General features: G+C 51.9%; 1 protein-coding gene across 7 annotated transcripts in view; it reads right to left on the bottom strand.

Moving 5' to 3' along the window:
- Positions 1 to 11,646: 11,646 nt before the first annotated feature.
- The window catches only part of PAX2 (paired box 2), a 90,817-nt gene continuing 77,809 nt past the window's right edge, over positions 11,647 to 24,654 (bottom strand). For 4 of the 7 annotated variants that reach the window (XM_045438598.1, XM_045438599.1, XM_045438601.1 and 1 more), the window contains 3 exons: positions 16,419 to 16,520; positions 14,141 to 14,227; positions 11,647 to 13,666 (listed from right to left, as the gene is read on the bottom strand). In XM_045438598.1, the coding sequence (XP_045294554.1) occupies positions 13,590 to 13,666; positions 14,141 to 14,227; positions 16,419 to 16,520 (266 nt within the window). In that variant the 3' untranslated portion in view covers positions 11,647 to 13,589. The remainder of the gene's footprint in view (positions 13,667 to 14,140; positions 14,228 to 16,418; positions 16,521 to 24,654) is intronic. The other 3 variants (XM_045438596.1, XM_045438597.1, XM_045438600.1) reach the window with 1 other exon arrangement.

The raw sequence follows: 24,654 nt of genomic DNA, 5'->3' as shown, positions 1-24,654 counted from the left end.
CTTATCTTTGTTGATTTTCCATCTGGTTTTGTTTGTTTGTTTCTCTCACACTGAAAACCTCCATGAATATTGATATCATTATTTATTTTCTCTATTAATGTATGTCCCACTAGGGAATGTATGTACAGTCAATGACTAGGTTTTAAATTACTTGAAATGGTTTCTGTCTATGTGGTTGTGACACCAGCTCCACGAATAGTTAGGTTCATTTGTCTCATTTTGCTTTTGTTTTTTTTTTTGGGGGGGGCAGAGATTCCTTATTAATTTACTTACTTTTGTTGTATTATTATATAAAATATTTGCATGGTTCTAAAGTCAAGTCTACAAAATAAGATATAGTCAGTTATGTCTATTTTCTACCCTGTTCCTCGTCGTTTATTTCCTCCCCTCTTCAATAGATGAACATTTTAATTTTTTTTAACGTTTATTTATTTTGGAGACAGAGAGACACAGAGAATGAACAGGAGAGGGGCAGAGAGAGAGGGAGACACAGAATCCAAAACAGGCTCCAGGCTCTGAGCGGTCAGCACAGAGCCCGACGCGGGGCTCGAACTCACGGACCGTGAGATCATGACCTGAGCCGAAGTCGGACGCTTAATCGACCAAGCCACCCAGGTGCCCCAACAGATGAACATTTTAAAAAGCCTTTTGGTTCATATTTCCATTTTGTAAAATGTGTGTAAATAAGTATATGTGTTCATATTCCTCTTTATGAGGTAGGTGGTTGCTTATTATACATATTTTTATCCACCTTAACACTGGTCTTTTAATAAAATTAGTGTTTAGGGATATGTTACACACTTTTGTCGTGGCTCAACCTGCCCCCTGGTTTGCTTCTTACTTAGGGACACATGCTAAAGCAGATACCCAATGGCAAGGGCACGGATGTGCTCTAAAGGGAAATGGGCCTGGGTTTGAATTCCAGCTCTACCCCTTACTTGCCTTGTGACTCTGGGCAAATATATTAACCAATCTCATTATTTTTATCTATAAAATAGGAACAGTAAAACCTTCTTGACAGGGTTATTGTGGATAATGCAGGGAAAGTACTGATTACCGTGCCTAGTCCATGCTAAAGTTTGGATAAAGGTGAGTTGTTTTCAATTGTGTTATTATTATTAGCTCTGGGTTTTCTTTTATATATTTGTCAACTTGATGGTTCTAAGAATCTTACAAGTACAGTACTGAACATGATTTACCGTCCTTTCTAGCTCCTGAGGGAGCAGACATCTCTTGGGCCAAATGAGCACTCAGAACACTGAATGCTGTTAGGGCTGTTCAGATACTACTCGGCAATCAGAGACTGCCTCCTTCTGACCCCAGCCCAGGCCCCTCCATTCTGGCCAGCTCCACAGCACTGTGTCCTGTCCTGCAAAGCCAATGCTATTTTTGTTTGTTTGTTTTGCCTTGCCAACTTTCCTTCTTGGCTCAGTTCTTTCCTGTCCCAGGCTATATCATCCCTCCAGAAGCTGCTTCCAGACCTTTGCTGCATCCTGAGGAAGGTTCTATTCAAACTTAGGACTCTCTCACTCTGTTCTCAGGGCCTTGGGGCTCATGTTAAGAGTTCTGTCCTCTTTCTTTTCACTGATCTCGAGGCTTTATTACTGTGTGACATCATCACCACTCTGCCATTGAGTCATGGCATCCTTATATCAGTACCTCATTACCAAGTTAACATGATTACACTGTCAGGTTGTCATTTTATTGCTGGGTTGTATGCCTTGTTACAGTCATTTCAACACTGATTCACTGCAATCACTGATTACATGGTTACCTCATTACCAAAATACAGCCCATACTGTTAACCAATATATTGACTCATAATTTCCTGGTTGATATTAGTAAATTGTCATATGGTTATTTTATTTCTAGATTACATTATTACATATTATTATTATTATTATTACACTATCACTTGTATTTGATGACATATCTTTACTGCATTATATGTATTATTGTAGGATTACCTTAAGCGTTATACTATTGTAATTTGTCACAAAGTTACACTGGCTTATCCAAACTGATATGCAAATTTGGAGGATAGGTGGGAAAGCAAAGGTAGGAAGGTATAGCTCCCAATTCTACATCCCAAGGCCAATTCACACCCCTGAGCTACTGCTCTTTAATTGTCTATTGGACATCATGCCCAAGCATGCCAAACTCAGGCATGTAGACAAAGTCATGCTCATTGTTTCTAGTACCAAGTCAGCCTCTTAACACTGCTGATGGCCTCATCAGCCATCCAGGCTCTTGGAACACAAACCTTGGAGCAAATCATCTTTTGTTCTCTCTCTCTCCCTCACCTTCAGATACAATTGGCAGCCAAGTCCCGATACGCTATCTCAGTGAGGCTGCCACCAGGCCTTCTTGAACTTCTTGGAGAGAAGATCCCTCCGCTCACCTCATCCCCCTCTGCTTGTCATGGGAGACTTCTCTATCACAAACCTTCTTTCCATAGGTCAACTTCTCTCTCTCTCTGTCTCTCATAACTCTACCAGCTTCCTAATGATCTCTTTGCCTCAACTTTTCCCTTTAATCACCCTGTTTGGCAGCCTGAATTAACTTTGCAAATAAAACTCTGCATCTGGCCATCGTCCGAAGCAGTCAATGACAGGAGAAAGGCCAAACTCAGCCTGGCATTCATTGCCCTTCACAAACTGGTCTCCCTCATCCCTCTCATCTAATCAGTATCCAAGTCCTGTCAGTTCAACCTTTGGGAAGTATAGCAAAATCATATTTGGAAAGTTCTCTTTCCAACTTTTTTACCCCTTCCTTCTCTGATCAGCCCCATGCTTCAGCCAACCCATGTCTCTGCACAGAGCATGCTTCTTCCAGACCCTGGGCTTTGCTCTTCTAGGAAGTCCTTCCAGCCATTCTCTTGACCAATCTAACCTCCAGCTCTCAGCAGCCTCATCTGAACCCACCTAGCGTAGCTGGTTTGGGTCAGTCTCAGGGGCTCACAAGTATCCTGAGGGTTTCTCATCTCCCCAGTCACGCCAGCATGTCTTGGGCTTCCAGGAAAGATCTGACTCTGAGGAGCTTGGCCCCAGAGTCAGGCTAGGGATAGAGCCAAGACAAGGTTAGGCTTTTATTCATTAATTTATTTATTCAACAAATGTTTTCTGATATCCATTAAGTGCCAGGTTAGAAGGATAAGGACATGGACTCCATTCTCATGAAATTAACATTTTGGTGGAAAGACAGACAATGCATAAATAAGATGACATGTTGATGAATGGAAGTTTGGGAGCTATACAAGCACATCAAGGGGTCAGGGAAGGCTTTCTGGAAGGAGTAACATTTAATCTGAGATCTCAAAGATGAATAGGAGTTAGTAAAGTTAGTTGGGGGGGGGGTGCGTCACAGGGTAGAAGGAGGTTTGTAGGCTGGGAGAAAAACCAGAAAGGGAGGTCAGTGGGACTCAGAAAGGGAGGACGGTAGAGAAAGCAAGGGATGCATACTGGAGGTGAGGCTGGGACTTTGTGCCTTGAGAGTCAAGTCAAGAGTTTGCCCTTGACACCCTGAGGGTCCATGGTGGTCCACCAAAGAGTGTCAAACTGGAAGGTAGTGTGTATGTGTATGTGTGTTTGTGTGGAGGGGCACAACAGGATACTACTTGTATTTTTAAAGATAATTGTTAGTTGTTAGCAAGAGCCTAAATCAGGAGTTCAAGTGGAGCTGCTGATGGCTCAGCCTTGGGTGGTGGTCAGGAGCTAGAAGCAACTGGCCCAGATTTCATATGTTTATGGGAGGCTGAACCAACCGGACTTGGATTCTGGTTGGATGAGAGGTACAAGGGAGAGGAAAGAGTCAAGGACAACCAGTAGGATTCTGACTTGAGCAGTTGTGTGAAAGATGGTGCCATTCCCTCACACCAGGATCAAGTGGGACAATCATATCTTGGGCTACCCACAAAGAGTTACCCAAGATGGCTGAGGGTAATGATGGAGGAGTACAGGGAGTTATGGGGCCTAACCCAGTCAAGAGGTCAAAGAGGCTTCCTGGTTGGCCTAAGCTGATGACAAGACCTGACTAAATGCACCTGAGGGTCTACAATATGAGGTTGGACATAGGATTGGGGTGTGGAAGGATGTGGAAGCGAGGAAGCAAGAGGCCTGAAGACTTGGAAGTGGACTCAGGGTGGCCCAAGTCCTGGGTGACTCCAGCCTTGGTTGGTGACAGATGGCTGGGCTGGGCTGGGCTGCCCTCTCCTCCTCCGATAATTAATCCCGCGCGGGGGCCGCGGGCGATGACAGGGCTGTCTAGCGTGCACTTAAGCATTAAATGACCAATTTCTGTCAGACTAACTTCCCCAGCCTCCCTGTCCCCTCCTCTGCCGCCCACCCCCCGCCTGCACCCCCTCCCTCCGCTCCCTGCACTCTGAGTTTTTCAGCAACTGATGGCTCCTGGTTCATTTCTGTGGAATTAATTGGTCCCTGAATGAATTCTGTTGACAGGGCAATTTATCATGTGTTTGGGCTGACAGTGCGGGTGTCGGGGGGTAAGGGGGTGGGGAGACGAATGGGAGATGAAGGGGAGGAGGGGGTCTGGATTGGGGTGAATATTGACCATAGATGGGGGCCTGAGAGGTGCCATCCCAAGGGCTTGGGGTGCCATAGGGCACCCCCACTCATGGCTTCATCCTTTGCTATACATTCTTGGTCCCATAAGTTTGAGAGAAAACTCCAATAGGAAAGCACCCCCAAACTTTCCCTGGCTTCTCCCCAACTCTTCAATCATCTTCAATCAAATGGGGGTGTCTTCATTGGGAGAATTTAGTACTACCCTAAATTAACGCTCTGAAGGCAAGAATGAGGCCTGGGGCTCTGGGAGAGAATAAGGGTGTGTGTGTGTGTGTGTGTGTGTGTGTGTGTGTGTGTGTGTACATGCACGCGCATGCTCATGCACTGAAGGAGCAAAGGACTGATTAGTCTGGGGGGTAAGGGGGCTGGTCCCCAGGGAGTTGGGCGCTCAGCCGGCCTGACTAACAGGGGCCTAAGGGACTGGCTAATTAGGGTATTGGGATGCTTTGGGCAGGTGGGGGTGTGGGGGGAGGCAGAGAATGTAGTTGGCCCCAAATGGCTCCTTCCTTTGTCTTCCTCCCTTAGTCCCCTACCTTGCACCCTCAATGGGCCCCACCACTCTCCTGTCTCAATGCTTGCAGCCCCTATCTCTAGAGACCTCTGGGCAGACACTGGGAAGAGAGATAGGAAAAGGCAGTACTAACTCCCAGATGGGAGAGATGGCAACAAATAAATAAATCCATGCCTCCTCCTTCTACAGTTCAAAAAACCCTCCTCCATCACCTTCACCACCTGAATATACCTACTCGACCTCCACAGAGGTTTCTTGAATTCTCCTGCTCACAGAGATTGCCTGAGCACCTAGAGTTTATAACTGTAGAAGCCTAGAATGTCAAAGTGGGAAGGAGTCCTAGAGGCCATCTGGGTTTTACACATGAGGAAACTGAGGCACAGAGAGAGGAAGGGCCTTATTGGCCCTTTTAGACCCAACTTTTGCATCCCTTCTGCTCTTGGCTTAGAGATGCCTCCATGCACACATGCTTGTTTTCTCCTATAAGGCAGTTGAGGTCATGCCTGGTCACTTGGGGATGGACAGTCACAAAGATCAGATCATGAAAATGGGCCTGAGTGGCTGCTGGGGTTCTTTCAGGTAGGGAGGCCACATGGAGGAGGGGGATGTGGATCAGATCAGAAAGGGAGGAGCAGTGCAATCTTGGGAGGGGGTATCTAGTTGCTTTGTCCTGACAGATGGAACCAGCCTGGCCAAGGGGAGCCAGAGATCTACCACCCATGTGTGTTCTCTCTGCTGCTGGCTGGCAACACGCTCCTGCTGTCAGACATCCTTCTGAATCCCCAGGAGATTCTTCTACAACTCTACCCTCCTCAAGGCTGGGCCCAGCCCTGCTCCCCACACTCTGAGCAGACAGAAGTTGTGCCTCCTAAATTCCCTCTGAGTAACCCCGGCAGTTCCCTTCCCCTTATGACCTTCCTCTCCCAGTAGAATTCTCTGGGTCCTCCCCACCCCTCACCCCTATGCCTCTGCCCCATTCTTTCAGACCTCCTTCCATAAGCGTCTCACATCCATCTTCGAACAGCCTCTCTTCACCCCCTACCTCTGCCTTCCACCCTCTGCCTCAGCCAGCAGGCTTATCCACAGCCCTTAGCCTGAAAGAACATACCCTTGAACTCACCAATCACAACGTCTCAAGCCTTTTCCTCTCCAAAGCTTTCAAAAGAATTGTTTACACTCTGTCTCCAGCTTCCTCGGGTCTTGGCCACATCCCCTCCCCCGTCCCCACCCCAGTCCTCCCTCCACCTTCAAAAAGCACTAGCGTTCTGGTCACCACGTATCCCCTATTCACCAAATGCAATGTCCTTTTCCTTAGTCATACAGCAAAAAACCAAAATTTGGTTTATTCATCAAACAGTTATGCCTATACATGCCAAGGACCTGATTGTCTCTTTGCATTTTTTAATTTAAATTTCATTTTTTTTCCAATAAAGTTAAAATTACATTAAAAGGGTATACACCCAGAGATACCTTACTCCTTTGGGTCTGCATCTACACTGTTCCCCACGCAGGGACAGCTCTTTTTATTAGATTGGTGTTTATCTTTCCAATGTTTATGTATATAGAAGCAAATGATTTCTGTTTTTCCTTTTTCTTATACAGTGTGTCTACTGCTCGACACATTTCTTTTCTTTTTTACTTAAAAATATAACCTCATCATTTTTCCATGCCAGTGTTCCTTCCTGAGCGAATCCTGAGTGTAGACCGCCATTATCTCTTGCCTGGGCCACTGTAGTATGGGCCTGTCTGTACCCAATGTCTCTTCTCATATCCTACTCCTCACATTATGGACAGAGAGCTCTTCCAAAAACACAGACCCATTAAGCCATTCTCTCTTGCTCAAAAAATTTCATGGCTCTCATCGCCTATAGAAAAAAAAAAATTCAAAGTTCTTAACAGGGCATTTGTGCACTCTACAACCGTTTAAGTCAGAACCCTTTCAGCTGCAATTGACAGACATCCAACACATTTGCTTAAGTGAAAGAAAGGAGAAAGCACTGGCTTACGACCCTGGAAGTCCAAAAGTGGTCTTGTTTCAGGCCTAGCCAGCTCCAGGAGCTTGGATAAAACCAGCAGAACTCTTTCTCTCTCTCTACTTCTCAGCTCTGTGTCCCTGCCTGACTCTGAGTGGGCCTGCTTTCTCCACATGGTGGGTGGCAGTCCTGAGGGGTCCAAAGCCCTTATCACTTGAGCTTATAGGCCAAGAGAAGAGAACTTCTCTCTTCCAGTTCCCAATAATGAGCCTTCTGACAAGACTCTGTTCCTAACTTGAGGACTATGTGCTTTGGACAAGGACATGAGGTCCTCATTGGCCAGATGTGGGTCTCAGGCCCACAGCTGTGGTCAGGGGTTGCGAGGACACTCTGATCGACAGCCCCATAAGCACTGTACAGGATGGTGGAGGGGCAGTGTCCCACTGGATGAAGAGGTGCATCCTCAACGCCCCCATGGGGACAACGGTGGGAAAGAGTCACCCTAGGTAACGGAGGAAGTTGTTCAAGGAGTTCTGTGATCACATCAAACCACTGGGCTGTGAGAGAAGTAGGAACAGCCTCTGCCCTTTCTCACTTCTTTCTTAGCTACTCGGCTGCTCTCTGGGGGTCATCCTCCTCTTCTATGTGACTGAGGGTTCCTCTCATCTCTCACTCTTTACTGTTTCTCTCCCCTGCCTCAGCCCCCTGCCTACTCACAATTTCTTGTTCTCATCACCCCATTCATTTATTTGTCCATCACACATTTGTTGAGCATCTGTGTGCCAAGCACTGTCCAGGCATTGGCGATACAGCAGCAAACAGAGCACACAAAAATCTGCTCTCACGGAGCTCACATACTAATGGGAGAGGGCAAGACAGAAGCCAATAAAACATAATCTTTCAGGTGGTGGTAAAGAGCGTGGAGAAGCAGAGGGATGTTTCAGTTGGTCAGGGAAGGCCCTGTTGATAAGGTAACATTGGAGCAGAGTCCTTAAGGAAGTGGGGCGAGTGTCAGGGGGTATTAAGCACATCAAGTGCAAGTGTCTTGAGAAGGCTCATGCTTGGAGAAACCAAAGTATTGTGCAGGGGTCAGCAGGCTCAGAGCACAGTGAGCTAGAGGAGGTAATGGGAGGTGACTTATAGCAGCGGAAGGGATGTGGGGGCGGGGAGAGAGCCAGAATGTGCGGGGGCCTTATAGGTCAGTTTTAGGATTCTGACTTTGACTCCGCAGGAGAAGGGGAGCCACTGGAAGGCTCTGGGCAGAGGAGGGACGTGGTCTGCTCTACATTTTGGAGCATGAGTCTGGCTGCCTGGGGGAGAACAGACTGGGGTGGGTGGGGCAAAGATGGAAGCAGAAAGACTGATGAGAATGGTCTTTTGTAAACCCAGGTAAACGATCTTAGTGGCTTGGACTAAGTGCAGTGCGGGTGGTCCGAAGCGGTCCAATTCCATGTCTGTTTTAAAGGTAGAGCTGTCTGATTGCGCCAGTGGATCAGAAGCGGAGTGAGAAAGATGAGGGCGTCAGGGAAGATGTGAGTCTTTGGCTTGAGTGAGTGGTAGAATGGAGCTGTCCTCCACGGAGACAAGACGGAGAGGAGGAAGACTGGGGAATCCCCTCAGGGCCTCCCCACGGGGAATGTCCTCATTGTCTCCCGCATCCTTTGTGCTGTCCTGATTGGCTCGGCTTGGATTTGTGCTAGAGTCCAATTCACGTAGCAGAGTCATTGGTACAAATACGGTGTCTACATGCGCAGGAGGGGCGGGGAGTGGGGCAGCTTCCCTAAAGGGGCCGTGTAGGTGATGGATACCATTTTGACATTTTCCAGCACAGTATCCTGGCTCTCAACTACTTTTACGCTTCATCTCCCGCCATCTCCCTCCACCCCCCCCCCCCCTCTCCCCAGGCACCTGATTCTCCAGCCACATTTTATCTGGTATATTTCCATGCCTCTATGTCTTTCCTCCCACTGTTCCTTCAACCCAGGACACCTTTATTCATCTGTTTCTAATTGTCATACTTGGTGTACCTCAGCTGGGAACTCTGTGGGGTGGGGCAGGGACAGGACCTGCCAAGTCAAAATTAGGTGAGTTCTGGGGGATACTGAAACTAGAGAATGGGCCCTCTTGGTGTTTGGGGTGGGTAAATGCGGCAGCAGTTAGAGCAGGAAACTGGCCAAAGAGGGCAGAACTGCTTGGGGGCCCCTCAGATTTCCAAGCGGAAATCAGTACCTCAGGAGGGGCACAACGTGAAAGCTTCTGGGCAAAGATGGTCTCTGTAGACAATGGGATCCTCACTGTCCAACTTGGTCTGAAGGTGACCAGAATAGAACAGAAGGCAAGGGGTTCTGGTGGGACCCAGGTAAGGGCTGGCTTCTAATTTAATGAACCCTGGGAAGGTTTCCCAGTCTAGGGGCACCTGGAGGCAAAGCCAGGTACTGGGGGCCCGGTAGCCTTCTACATGATGAGAGCAGCGTTGGCTGGGCCAACTCAGGAATTTCCAGGAACTCACCCACTGGGCATCAGGCAATAGCTAGGAGTTCTGCTGGATGGATGTCCTGGGTCTTGATGGATTCCGAGCAGGATCTCCCAAGTGGGGTGTAACTTTTCCAGGGAGTACAAAAGAATCTATTTAGGCATGAGATGAGAACACTAGAACTTCTCTTTCTATGTATTCCAATCGCACCCTTTTTCTTTTTTTTACGTGCTATGAAATTCATAACATTAGTCCGGTAGTACATTTACGGAATTTGTAAATAAGGAAATATACCTATATTGGGGGTACACGTTCAGAATTCTTTTTGCCGATAGATGTGTATGATCAAAGAAGTCTGAAGACCATTCTTCTAGGAGACTCACTGCGCAGGGTGGAAAATCGGGACTGTCATTTGCTGAGATGGGGAATAGGGAGGAGACCTAGGTGGAGAGGGAGAAGAGAGGGGATAGCCTTGATTAGGGGCTTGCTGATTTGTTGGGGATCCTTCATATCCTCCTGAAGTCCCATGATGTGGGTGAAGCTGGGCAAATGGGCTTGGGGAAAGAAAGGCCTCTGGGATCCTGGTGGGAAGGAGGTGTCCGGGAGATTCCAGCCAAGGGAGAAGGTCACTCCTTAGTCTGCCTCCAGGCCTTGGTTGCCATCCTTGGCAGCTCGGAGTTTCAATAGTCTTTCAAGTGAGAAAAGGCAGAGTTGGGGGCTAACGGCCGAGAAAGAGTCTCTGAGAGCAGAGAGACCAGGTGAAGGTTGTGGCCTTTGTGGCAGGGCTGGAGTTGGGAGGTTGCTGGAGAGATAGAGGGGGTACCCCTTTCAAGTACCTCAGATGCAGCCTGGACAATCCTGGACAATCACTCCATCCCTCCCCAAAGCAGGAACAGAGAGACACCGGGACGGACGCACAGATCCTTCCCCGGACACCCGGGCACAAGAACAGTACGAGTGTCCGAAAAAACGAACTGTTCTCCTACTTCTCCACTACCAGACCCTCCCAGGGCCGTACAGACCCACGGAAACATAAATAGAAGCCACCGACAGACACACAGACAGAAGCGCCGAAGCGCCCTCTCCGGGACAAAGCCAAGGGCACATGAGGTCCGGTGAGCGGCAAGTTCTCCCTGAGTCTCCGCGGGTCTGGGCACTGTCCAGGCCTGGAAGTAAATGACCGGCGAGGAAACTCGTGGCAGGCGTCTGCGGCCTCCGCGGTCGCTGTGTGGACTCAGGGGATAAAAATGCGGCCGAGGGATGAGCGGAGGAAGGAGCGGGCACAGCAGGCAACCCCCACCCACGGGTAGAGCGCCTCGGACGGACGTTGCGTTCCGAGACCCTGAACCCTCAATCGGGATGCGGGGAGAAAGGCAGGGTGACCAAATAGGCCTGGTATAGACGCCTAACTCGAAGTTACCTAAGTGTTGGAAAGCGCAACTCCTTGCCCCCAGAGTGGGGCGGGCGGTGGGGATAGCTACTGAAGGGAGGACTCATCTGGGCCTTTGCCGGATTTCAGCCATCACGAAAGGGTCTTGGCAAAGGGGGTGACAGGGAGGTCACGGTTGGAGGATCACTGAGTCAGGTATTTGGGGTCGACCAGTGTGGGAGGAGGCCTGTCCCAGAGACAGGGAGAGACAAACCTGGAGCCATGGGGAGTGCCATACAAAATTTTATTATTATTATTATTATTTATTATTATTATTATTTATTATTATTATTTATTTCTCATGTGCACAAAAAAAAAAAAAAGAAGAAAAGAAAAGAAAGAAAAAGAAAAGAATCAAAACGAACCGACGCGCTGAAAGTGGCTAAGGAGACCAGAGCTGTCGGGGATCTCTCGAGGGTTTGGCTGGGTCCTGGGTCTGGGGCCCCTGCCCGGCCAGGCCAGCTCCACGAGGACTGGGAAGGACCGGGCCTCGGAGTTTGAACCTCAGCGCCCTCGCCGCCCCGCTCGGGCCACTGGAGCCTGGCCGGGCGCCGGCAGTTCCCTTCAACTATTCTCTTTTCTCGTTTTCCTTTTCAAATAACAAGGCTCGAAGGGGAGAGAGATAATCTGGGCGAGGACTCCAAGCCTTTTCGGATTTGTTCAAGGATTTTTATTTATTTATTTATTTTCACTTTTATTGACTTTGTTTCTGTTATTTCGAGTCGTCACGATCCACGGGTGAGGAGACATGCAGGGCGCATCGCCGCTACCGAGAGAGCAACTACGGGGCGGGGCGGCCCAGGGCGCGCGGGGCACGGCCGGAGGGGCGAGCCCGGGGCTGGGGTCGGGGGGCCACCTCGGGGCTAGCCGCCGAGGGCTAGGCGGCCGGGCCGAGGCTGGGGGAGAGGCCAAGGGAGGGGCGGAGACAGAGACAGAGACAGAGACAGAGGGGGAGAGAGGCGGGGACGAGAGAGATGGAGAGAGGGGAGAGATGCGGAGGAGAGAGACGAGGAGAGCGAAAACACGGAATTACAGAGAAACAGCCAACGAAACAGAGGCGAGAGGAGTCCACAGGACCATGTTCGTCGTTTTGCATAGAGATTTCTTTTCTTTCGTAATTTTTTTTTTTTTTTTGTAACATAAAAAATGCCCCCCTCCCCCGGGACGTGCTGTGCTTTAGTGGGCGTGTAGCTGTGTCCCCCCCTCCCCCCCAGCGAGCGGCGACTCTCACAGCACAGACAGAGGGGCGTATCTACAGGCAGGGCGGGCGGGCAGCGGGGACTCTACCGGGCGGGGCGGGGCGGAGGGGCGGGCTTATATACATCGGGGTTCGCCTTCACACGACACACACCGTCTTTTTACAAAGCAGCAGCCTGTTGGGTTTCTGTTTTGTTTTGCTTCTCCGTTTTGGAAAGACCATCATATTAAATGTAGACTTTTCGCGGTTCTGTTCAGTTCCTGCCGGAGGAGGAGGCTGGGGGTGGGGGCGGGGGGTGGGGGGGTGGGGATGGGGCTGGCGGCCCTCACCCCCACCCCGCCGCAGCTCAGACGCCGGCTCAGAACCGGCTCCTACCACCGGCAGATCGCGAGTCTGTGTCGGGGGAGGGGACGTCCAGGAACTGCCCGGGAAGACCAGTGCCCGCGGCCTACGGAAACTGGTCCTGCAGCGGGCACTGGAGAGCCTCCGCAGGGGCGAGGAGTCAGGAAGGAGAGGTGCAGAGTCGTGGGGTGGGAAAAGGACAGGCAGGGGGGAAGAATGGGAGGGCCGCAGATGGAAGAGACGCTGAGGTAGGGGCGAGATGGGGCCGAGAGTCTGGTCACTAGTAGGCGTGCCCTGGGGAACCAGGCAGTTCAGGTGGAATAGGGTAGAGCCAAGAGTGGGGCTCGGTGGGTGCGCGCTGCTGGGGCCTGCGTGCCTTGGGTCCCAACTTCGGAAAGACCTGATGCCCCCAACCCCCGTCCCAAGAGCCCGGACCCCACGCCCCCATTCCGTTCCGCCTTCTGGGGTAGGGCACACTCGGAAGGTGGGGGCAGTCCGGCTGGCGCGAGCGTAAGGACTTTTCCCCGAGGGTTCGGCAGGGGGCTCTTCCTCCTTCTGCAGAAAAATCGTTTTGTTCTTAATTTCCTTCGCCCAGTCCCTCCAGCGAAGCCTCCAGGCGCCGGAGCGTCCGAGGCGGGCTGCTCCGGGCTGGGCCGCGCTGCAGTCCGCGCTGATTGTGTGTCACAGAAACGTGTCCCCCGCGCGTGGCGGCGGGCCCGGCCAGGGTCCCGCGGTGTGGCTGGTCCGCTCCGGGGCCGGCTCGGGCCAAGTCGGGGCGAGCTGGGTCGCGCCCTCCTCTCGACGCCGCGCAGTCCAGGCAGGCGGGGAGGGGCGGCGGGCGGGGTTGGGGGCGGCGGGCCCGGGCCTGAGGGTCCCGCCCGCGGCTCCACCCGTCCTGTCCGGCCTTCGACGGGGTGGTGTGAAGGGCTGCAGGGTTCCTGGGGTGGGGGTGGGGCTGGGGCGGTGGCCGGGAGGCATCGCGTCGCGTCGGTCCTCCCTCCCTCCGGGGTGGGCGGTCAGACGGGGACGATGTGGAGGCCGAAGCTGTCGGCCTGAAGCTTGATGTGGTCCCCGCGGTAACTAGTGGCGGTCATAGGCAGCGGCAGCAGCGGCAGGGGCGGAGCCCCGGGGGGCGGCACTATAATAATAAGGGGAACCTGGAAGTTAACACAGGAGAAGAATGGGCTGGGTGAGAGGACAAACAGGAGAACAAAAAAGGAAAGAAAAGCAAAGACCTCCCCGGGGCTGGGGTCTGGCGGGATGGGGGCAAGGGAGACCTCGGCTGGGCTGCTGGGCCGGTTGCCCCCAGGAGAGCTTCATTCACCGATGGGAGAGGGGCCCGATCAATGGGTGACCGCCGCCGCCCGACTGGGGACTTTCCAGGGGGGCCGAGGGTGGGGGCGGCGCAGAGCCTTCTAACCCCCGGGAAGGGAGAGGAAGGGAGGGAAGGGACGGGAGGCGCGGGCGTCCTCTAGGGATCCCGGGGCCTCAGTGCTGCACTAACAGAGCCTGCCCGCCCGGCACCCGAAGGGCGGGTCGAGGGGAGCGAGACCGGCGTCCGGAAGCAGCCCGGCCAAGCCTGCCCGCGGGCTGACGCGCTGAGCCGCCGGCCAGCCAGGTGGCGTACTCACTTAGTAAGGCGGGGTTGCTGAATCTCCAAGCCTCGTTGTAGGCCGTGTACTGGGGGTGGCTGTACGGGTTGCCGGAGAACTCGCTCCCTGCGGGAGGGTTGGGGAGTGGGGATCAGACCAGCGCAACGCCCGGGCGGACCCGACGTGCCCCGCCAGCGGCCTCCCCCGGGCCCGAGGTGCAGGTGCGGCGGGCAGGACAGAGGCAGAGCAGTCCACTGGGTCTGCGTGGGGAGAGCCCGTTGCGGGGGTGGGGGTGGGTGCAGAAGCGGGTGCAGAAGCACCGACCGGCCTCGCACATGGGCCTGGGGGCTCCGGGCTCCGCCGCGGAGGCGCTCTGGGTCACCCAGGGAGGGTTTGTTCCGGGTCCAGGCGCGCCTACCCCGCTGCGTTGGGGTCTAGGGCCTTTTTAGTGGATACTCTGGTTCTAGGAATCGTAGCCCCCACGGGATGGAAGCCGGGGAGGGTGGCGAAGAAAGGCCCTCGGGACACTTTGTCCCAGAAAGTCCTGAGAATGGCATCTCAGCACGGTGCCAATGCAAGGGGTGGGGGTTTCTGCTGGGAAACACCGCCCCCCCCACCACCCCCCCCCCGCCTTTCCCTGGAGAGATTCGATAGGCGGGCCACGCAGCAGAAGGAGGCGGTGGGAAGCAGGGGGGACAGCCCGCCGGTCCGCGAGCGGTTAGCGGAGGGCCCCGTGGGCTGGGAGCGGACGGAAGCTGCTTCCCTCCCTCCGCGGGAGAAAGGCCAGGCCTCCGGGTTTCCCCCTCGCCCTTTCTCCTGTGTGATGACCCCAGACTGTTTACAGTGATCCCTAACCGCGGGTTAAGTAGAGGAGAAGGGGCCCCTCTCCGAGAGGGAGCTGGGGTGGGGGTGGGGGATGCAGCCACTGGAAAGCCTGTTTATTGACGAGGAGGGAAAGCATGCGTGCAGCAGGATAATGAGCTTCTGAGCTCAACTGTGACCAAGAGGAACTGAGCTATCTCCTTCCCCATCGCTAATGAAACAAGTGTAATTTCCTCATCAGCACTAGATTCTGTTTAACGACTCCCCCCTTGCCACCATGAGCTCTCTGCGGCTCCCCTCATCCCCACCTCCTTGCAGGCTTCCCCCCTCCCTCACCCCCACCTCTCTAAGACCTTCTCCAGCCTCCACCTGCTCACTGCTGGGACTTTCCCAGAAGAATCTCCTTGTCCCCAACACTCCTACCCACGCCCCTCCAGATCTGGGCAGGAATCCCCTCACCTACACCTCCCAGCTTTCCTTAGCCAGTGCCTCTAACTCCCTTCAGCCCCTATGGGGGTACAGCAGTCTTCCTCTTTGCCACTGCCCTTCCCCCCACGCTCTGCCTCCCCAGGGCTGCCCCTGGATGCACATCCGGGAGTGGGGCCAGTCACCCTCTTCTATCCTCCCCCACCGTGAGGGTTGTGTGTCAGGGAAGGGACACACAAGAGGGCAACCAGCAGGAGTGGACTGCAGGCCCAGCGAGTCTCACGCTCTTGAAGATAAGAGGGTTTTTTGGTGTGTATACGAACAGAGGCTTCAGCTCTCTCTGGCTTCAAGCCAGGCTCCCAATCTGGGATGGGAGGTTGGAAAGAGCACAACCTCCAGCTACAGTCCTCAGTCCCTAAACCCGGCCTCTGCCTCTCCAATCCACGCAGTCCAGACCCAACTCCTCCCAGGAGCAACGAGGGCCCGGTACCTCTGAGGAGACGTGGTTCTCTAGCTTGTCTCTCTGAAGCCAGAGTCTCTCTGGATCCTGCCATAGCCTGTCTTCTGTTCCTCTTTCCTTAGGGACTAGCTCCCTCCTCTCCCTGGGGTGGGGTCAGTTCACACTGGTTTTCCCTGCGGGTTGGTGTGGACCAGGGTGGCTTTGTCTGAGTGACTGACAATGCCCCTGGAAATGGTTCTGGGCTCCAAGTTTCCATGGAAACCAGGGCCGGCCCTTCCAAGCAGTGTCAGCTGGCTGGGGTGGGCTGGGGCATGGAGAGAGGAGTCGGGGCACAGGCTCCGCTGGGTGGGCACCGTGGAGGGGCCCTGGCATACGGTGGGGTGCACACAAGAGCCCCTTCGGCCAACTCCCTCCCTGGGTTGCTCCTGAGGGAGGACGAGGGACCAACTGCAGCCTCTAGGGAGAGAGAGGGATGGAACAGAAAAGGCTTGGGGGGAGGGGACGTTGGGTCTCCCCCCACCCCCAGCCTCAGACTACAGCCGACTCAGCAGCTCACCCACAGCGTAGTCACCCCCATCTCAACGAGGCAGCTGCACCATTGTCACCTACCAGGCACCATTCCTGCCAGGGTGGAGGTGGGGTAGCTTCCCTGGCCAGTGGGGGGCACGTGAGGGGGGTAACCAGGCAGGGTGGTGCTCGCCATGTCACGACCTAGAAAGACACAAAGGGGAAGGGGTGAGGCCTGGAAGGGAGAGGCCTGCCTCTGCTCCCACCAGGGTACTCCATGGGAAGGATGCTCTTGGCAAGGAGGGAGCAGACACGTGGCAGAAGAGCTGAATGAGCAGGTCCGCGTGCGCCCTTACACGCATTGAAGCCCGTTAGCTAAACGTCTGTCCTATGATCGGCCATGCACCTCTGCTGTTTCCAGCACTTTGCGTGTCTCCGTGTGCGTTCGTGTGTCTACGTGTTCGCCTTTGCTTGTGTCCCTTTGTTGCCCAAACCCAGATGGAGAAGGGGGGGGGGCGGTGACCTGCTTTATTCCTCCTCCCCAGCAAGATACTCAGCTGTGGTCTCTCCGGTAGCCAAATGGACCTCTATCATCTTGCTCACCCTGCACCTCTCTGACACCCCATCTTTCCTTCAGACTTGGAGGGTACCCCCACCGCCACCCATTCTGGGCCCGATGGGCATTTCTTGTCCTCTCTCAGTGGAGCTGCAGGTGCTGGGCCTGGCAGGTGTGGAGAGTGGGGGTGGGGGAGGCATCCAGTGGGTTACTTTGCTCTTAGTGTTTACGGCATTTAAATGATATGGGGCGCCTGGGTGGCTCAGTGGGTTGAGCGTCCGACTTTGGCTCAGGTCATGATCTTGTGGTTCATGAGTTCAAGCCCCGCCTCAGGCTCTGTGCTGACAGCTCAGAGCCTGGATCCCACTTCGGATTCTGTCTCTCTCTCTCTCTCTCTCTCTCTCTCTGTTCCTTCCCCGCTCACACTCGGTGTCGCTGTCTCTCTCTCAAAAATGAATAAAGAATTTAAAACATTTTAAATGATAAAAAAAAAACCATCCCTGAAGTGAATCAGGGGCTTTGAGCCAACAGTTCAAGTGGATCAGATCAAGTTCCAACGAGCAAACCCCTCTCCCCCCACCAACTGCCGGACCTCAGTCTCTGGAAACTTCTACTAGCTAGAGTCTGGAGGGTGGGAAGCAGGGCTTTCCTTCACAGTGTCCTGGAGTGAAGGTAAAGCAAGCCAGTATTAGGGAGCCACCCATGGTTCACAGACATCTCTGGGATTCAGCGACACCTGAGTGGCCTCCCTTTCTTGCCTGTCCCCTCCATCGCCATGAAGGGATCGCCACCTCCCTTACGTTTTATGCCTCAATCTTTAGTGCCAACACTGTGCCCTCTTCCCTCTCCCTCAGTGCCATGCCCTAGAGACAATGTGATGCTCTCCTGGGTCCCATTTATCCTCTCCAGATTCCCCTTATCCTCCTCTTCAGCCTGTCCACTGTCCCACTCTGGTGCCTCTGTCTGACCCTGAGAAGGCAAGGTGTGGCAAGATGCAGGGAGTCACAGAACTCTGCACATCTGGCCCAGTGCGTTTCCTTTTCCTCAGCTCACCCCACCCACCCGCAGCTTTCATCCTCCCTATGGCTATTCCAAAGTGCCCATGGCTCTCCTGGCCACTCTCTCTGTGAATTTCACCTCATCTCCTACTTTTCTGACCCGTGTGAGTTTCCTCACTTCTCCCTCAACACATCTGAGTGATTCAATTCTCCCAAAGTACACAGGGCTACAGCTCAGGCTTTTGCATTTCCAGCTGCCTGCTGAACATTTTCATTAGCTGTCCCACTGTCACCTAAAACTGAGCAGGAATAAACACAGACTCATCTTCCTCCCAATCAGGTCTCCTGACCCTCTTGAAGACCGCCAGACCAAACACTTTAGAATCCTTCTGGATGTATAGCCTTTGTCCTTCCCCTTTAGACGAAGTCAGTCAGCAAGTGTTATCAATTCCCCTTAGCAATGTCTGTAACGTCAGTCCCGTCTCCATTGCCTCTCCCACCTCCATAGCGCAGCTCCTGAGCACCCGCCCCTGGTCAGCCACAACAGTGTTTTTCCTTGTATTCCCTGCCTCCACGTTCTTGCCTCTCCCATCTATCCCAAGGGTGGCTGCCTGGCTAGTCCTCATGAAACGTTGCTTTCAACCTATCACTTCCCTTGCGAGGACCACCATAGATTCTCTGCGGTCCACAGTTGCAATCCACACTCTGCCAAGGCTTTCAAAGCCTCCTGGGTACTCTCCCCACCTGACTTTCTCAGCTCTGATTCTCACTCCACCTGGTTTAGTTGGACTGCTTTCATGGGCGGTGCGCTGTGGAACCTCTGTGCTTTTGCCGTATCGTTTTGTCTTCCGCATAGCTACCCTCTCCTCCCAGCTCGAGCCTTAAAATGCCTACCATTCTACCCATCAGGGAAGTTTCTTCCTTCCAAATTTCTACAGTGTCTGTGCTGCATGGCTGACCACGACATTATATTTCATAAGGCATCAGACCTGTTGTTTCATATTATGGCTTGCTTCCTCAAATAGACCATAATCAAACTGAGGGCAGGGCCCTGTCTTCTGCTCTGCCTTGCATGGTTGGTAACTCAATAAAGGATGCTCAATAAATATTTACTGATTGATTCTCTATCACTCTGTTGCACTTACAGCCGACGCCAGGCGGGTTGTATTGTTTTCTGACTGTTTCATGTATGCTGGTCTCCTTTGAAGAGGTAAAGGCTGGGGCAGAATGTCAATGCTGAAATCTGCTTTTTGTCTAAAAATAGTTTGTACAGGCCATTATGAATTTTTAGGGCATGATGAGAGATGACAGTGACTTGTATTGTGACTTATAGCCCATCAAGCAATAGAATGGTTCTCTTCTCTACTGTCTAATATAGGTAAGGTCTTATATTTCCTAAAACTCAAGAACAAACAACGGAGCAGAACCATCAGACAAGAGATCACTTCGGACTCCCAGAGAGGAAGAAGGAAGTATCTGTGCCTGCTTTGTTGTGGGTTTTCTTTCATTGACTTCTATTGTCAAAAAAGTTTCACTCCTCCTGACCATCTCTCAGTGGAGTGGGCCTGAAATGGACAAGGACGGCAATATTTATCAACTCCTGGAGAGACTAATAATATGGCATGTGCTGGTCAAAAAGCCCCAAGACACAGGAGAGTTAGGGAAGATGTAGAGGTTTTGAAATGAGAAAGATATAGAAATCCAATTCCTCCTGGTCCTGCGATCTTAATGCCTGGAAAGAAGCCAGAAAAGTGAAAAACAGGAATCTAAATGCGCCCGAATTCTGATTTTCAGCTGCCTGGTTCCTACAGCCTGCCACACATGAATTCCTTGTCATCTGAGGTTGTGTCATACAATTCCCTACCTAGCTTCGGAGAAAGGAAGAGAGGCTGGATGCCTGGAAAGGTGTCTCCAGCTAGCCTGGAGTTATCCCCATTGCACTGTTTAGTTCCACTGGCTTTTGCTCTTGCAAAACAGTCAGGCTAACTTCCGGCACACAGAAACTTCTGCATGCTGGAAGTCACCCGCGGAACTGTTCATTGAAAGACACATTCCCAAATTCTAGTTAAAGAGCTGAACCCGGGAAGTGCTTTTCAGACATTTTTAAAATGTGAGAGAAGATGCCCAGGACGAGGAAGAGGCTCACAAGCTTCCTGGTGTTCTGCATACAGCTGCGAAGCTGCTGCCACTGCAGATTCTGAAACATCAGCATCACCACAAAGAGGTGCCCATCAGGACCCCTGAGCCAACAGAGGTGCAAGCCGCCGCATACAAAGCACGCTCAATGGCTTCATTAGTACACAGGTGACACCAGAAGAGGAGGAAAAAATTGACCAAACTCTTGCCAGAGCCATATATCCTTCTGGAACCCCGTTGTCAATAATGGAAAACACGTACCGCAGGAAGTTTTCAAATTACTAAGACCATCATACCATTTGCCCAGCAGCATTCTTTGAGCAAGCCTCTTTTAGCGAGAGATATGAATGGGTAATGGAATGTGTGCAAGGAAGAATCAGCAGAGCACTGCAGACGGATGGACACATGGGAGCAGAGAGAGACTGGAGAACTGGAAGCACAACCAACCCCTAAAAACAAAGGAACGAAAGCACAGAAGGAGAAAACAGCCACGTGGCGAAATACATAGGTTATTAAGTACGTGTTACCCAACAGAGGACAGGGAGAGGCAAGAGTGTTTTGCTCACCCACAGTGCCAGTCATGGGACAACAGCACCAGGAATCACAAACGGATAAGAACCCACATATGACCAGGGGAAGGGGCATTTCGTGTTGGATCCTTGCTTCCTAAGAGGACAACGTTTTAAAGATGGAAGAGCCTTCGAGATGATCTAACGTCCTTGTTTCAAAGTTGAGAAAAATGGAGGCGCGGAGAGGCGTCAAGATTTCCTAATGGGTCTAGAGCTAGTAAAGGAGAGAGCCAGAGTTTGAAGCTGTGTCTGTCCCACACCGCCTTTTAGTGATAACGTGAAGCCAGATAATTCCCAAAAGAGCCACAGGAAAGGAAAAGAAGTCATCCAACAGGCAAAAGCTCATACTGTCGCCGTTGTCATTAAGATGAGGCAAGAAAAAACAGGACATAAAGAATAAAATACTGACACCAAAAGTCTGTAGTAAAACTCCATGGGGTGGAGTATTAATCTCCTTGGAGAGTTTTCTAAAAAACAAAGAGGCTCTTTAAGAAACAGTAGTAGTCGAGAATCTTAAAGTACCCAGAAGTGTTAGCAGCACTGTACTTGATGAGGATGTCTTCTCAGTTCAACTGCAGAAGTCCCTGAAGAGTCTACAGCCAATTTCTACAGCAATCACTACATCTGAATCAGACGATGCACTTTCGTCAGACATTCCTTACCAAATGGGCCAGATCAAATCAACTGTTTTGGAGAATCTAAGTGCAGTTCCTCTTACAAAGCACAGAGAAAAGCAAGGCGAATGACTTTATTAAGAAATTGGAAAATTTCAGTCACCAGAGAATTTATGCTATCTTGTCAGCTCTAAGATTCAAGGGCAGAGTTGTGTTTCTACTTGATCTAGTCTAGCTCGCATTCATCGAACACCGACGACAGCTAGGCACTGTCCGAAACATTTTCTGTGTCTTCTCTCTTTTAATCCTCATATCCACCAATGATGTCGATCTGCTTGTAATCCCCGTTGTACAGATGAAAAACTGAAACTCAGAGGGGCGACGTATTATGTTCAAGATGTCACAGAGAGTAGATGGTTGCATCTGGATGACAGAATAAGCAGGAACATAGGAACTGATTCTAGAATGACATTCTTGAGTATCATAGACCCAGAAAATAGGTATTTGGTCCAGGAAGGTAACCTGGGATGATGCTAAATGAATCCTTCCTAAAGCAACGTCTCGTGGTTTCTTGTTTCTTGCATGGTTCAGATTCTTTCATTTTCTACAGCAAGGGTTTTAAACTGGAGTTCACTGATCCTGCAGGGACTCCATAGATACGCTTCACAGGGTCCATGTAAAGCTATACATCAGATGTTATGAGTACACATATATAACATCTAGATGGCCTTTATCATATTCGCAAAAGTATGCCTGACTCAGAGATTGAGAAACACTATTTATAACACACCAAACGAACCTCCTTTCTTTGGCCTAAGAAAGACACCGATTTGTTCGAAAGCACTTCAATCGTACCAGTAGACGAGATCCTACAGAGGACAGCAGGAGAATATGTGAGGGAGCGGAGAGTCTTATCTCAAGTAGGGGAAACGTCAGCATCCCGAAGACCCAGGAAACAATAAAAAGGCAGCTGCCCGAGTGGCGGAGGTGCTCGGGCTCAGGGATGACTCAGACCACCAGACTTATTAGACACAGATTTATACAGCCAAAGTTCCAGTCGGTGAGTGGAGGGGTGCTTTTCCGCAGCATCGTTCTCTGAAAATGAGCACTTCTGCCATCCGCTCGACACTGTGGAGGAGCCTAAGGCCAGAAAACATAACTCTTGTTTTACTATCCTAGTCTCAAGTTTTGTCTGCTTCTCATAAGGTACTGAAGATGAAGACATTAGATTGCTCCGAGGTTGGCGGTCTGTGCCCGCGTTTGACACAAGCATCCGTAATACTTCCAAGAATGCGCAGTTATTAAATTTGTAATTACCGCCTAAATACACTGCACATTTACACTGGTGTACCGGTTATAATCACTTAATGACCGATCCAAGTTTAAATAATATGCTAAAGTAACAAACTTCACATCCGTAAAAGCGGCTTTTTAAGGAGTTTCCCACTTAGTTCGTGCTGTTTCTTATTTCCAAGGTTTCCAAATCCTCCCAAAGGTTCTTCCTTGAGGGCAGAGGTGCCTGCGCGACGGCCGCCAGCCCCGGGCACCGTGCTGGCCCCAGAGCTCTTCATCCTGAGCCCTGCCTACTCTGGGTTCCAGCAGAGGGGGCTGTGCCCGCAGCTCAGGTGGCTGCTCTCCTAGCTGATCTTGCTTCCCACTGACAGCTGGACCTTTAGTCCCTGCGGTGTCCTGGGCAGGGACGCCGCCCAGATCTGTGTGGGCTCAGGGGGGGTCTGCGCCCAGACAGCCAACCAGCTGGATACACCAGCCATGCCGTCCCCACCCCTTCCCCTTCCAGCACACTCACTGCCCTCATCTGAGCCCCCCAAGAGGTGGCTTCCCTTTAACTCAGCTGGACCATGGATGGAGCTACAGCCTCAGGATCCTGGGATAAGGCTAGGGAGTGTTGGGGAGAATCACATTTTCAAAGGCCTGAAAGAGAATCTGGCTATCTCCTAGTCCAACCCCCTTACCTTACAGAGAAGGAAACTGAGGCTCAGAGAGAGGGGAAGACATCCCAGCCCTCTCCTCCCTCACTTCCCCAAGCTGCCTTCTCTGGCTCCTTTAGCAAATCCCAAGTGGAGACCAGGAGCTGGGCAGGTGCTGGCGCACCGCCGCCCCCCACCCCCCCGGAGGCGGGCCCAGGCTCACTGCTGGGCTCAAGAGCACGAGAGACCCTCGTGCTGGGTGGGCAGAGGTTAAGCCTGTTTGCACAGTCTCCCGATACTCCAGGTCTCCCAGTTCCTCTCCGGCTTTATTTTGTTCTCTGAGACCACTGAATTGTCAGCTCTAATCCTTCCGAAAGCGCAGCGTTTTTCAGGCGCTCTGTGTAAGTGAAACCCTAATCCCAAGGAAAACGGCCACTTAAGCTGCTGGAGCATTAGGCTGCTCTTGGAGCCGGCCGCAGACTTCCTCCCTCCCTGCCCAGCAGCCCAGCCGCCACGGGGGAGGAGAGGAGAGGATTCCAGGCTGAAGGGAGCAAAGCCCTCTCAGAAGTAACAATAGTGGCAAGGCTTGCCTCCCAAAGCTCAGGGGTGAAAAAGTACTGGCTTGTTTGTCCTGAGGCTAATAGTGGGGGAAGGAAAGATTCTGATCACCCTGGGCCAGGTGTGTGAGTGTGTGTGGCGGGCGGGGGGGGGGGGGGGGGATAAGGGGGGGTGTTTCCTGTCACCTTGGGGGGTGGCTGGCTCTCTGGGGGAAACAGGCTTTCAGGTCTTACCTAGGTGGCTTTGAGCCCACCAGGACATTTCTGAGCCCTTGGTCCCAAAGCATACCTGGAATATTCATCAGGATACCACCATTTAGAATTTCTGGTTATTCAGAAAAGTTTTACTTTTACTTAGCCAAACTTTTCTTCTTAGAAAGGGCCAAATAATGAACAAGCTCAGTGGCAGGGGAGCCCCCTTTTGGGGAATTGTCCTTTGGGACCCCCCCCCCCATGCATCTCTAAACATCTATGACAGCTGAAAGGTCCTCTCTAACCCAGCTAATCATGAAGATAGTGCCCAGTGCTTTCTATTAGGCAACTCGTTGTTAGCCTGAGTTGGCTACTGTATGCACGTGGAATAAAGATCATTGATTTCTTAAAAATAATTTGAATTCATATTAAAACTGGCCCCTCCTGGGGTGCCTGGGTGGCTCAGTCGGTTAAGCGTCGGACTTCGGCTCAGGTCATGATCTCAAGGTCTGGGAGCTCGAGCCCCGCGTCGGGCTCTGTGCTGACAGCTCAGAGCCTGGAGCCTGCTCTGGATTCTGTGTCTCCCTCTCTCTCTCTCTCTCTCTCTGCCCCTCCTCTGCTAGTACTCTGTCTCTCTATCAAAAATAAATAAAAACATTAAAAAAAAAAAAACCTGGCCCCTCTCCCTGGTCTCTACATGGGTCAGCGAGCCCTTGCTGTGGAGGATGAAGCACAATCCATCTGGGGTGCTCAGCCTTTGGGTCTCTTGGATGGAAGGAAGAGACGAA

Source organism: Leopardus geoffroyi, chromosome D2, assembly GCF_018350155.1.
Source record: "Leopardus geoffroyi isolate Oge1 chromosome D2, O.geoffroyi_Oge1_pat1.0, whole genome shotgun sequence".
Classification (NCBI taxonomy): Eukaryota; Metazoa; Chordata; class Mammalia; order Carnivora; family Felidae; genus Leopardus; species Leopardus geoffroyi.
This window is presented reverse-complemented; position numbering and strand designations above follow the sequence as displayed.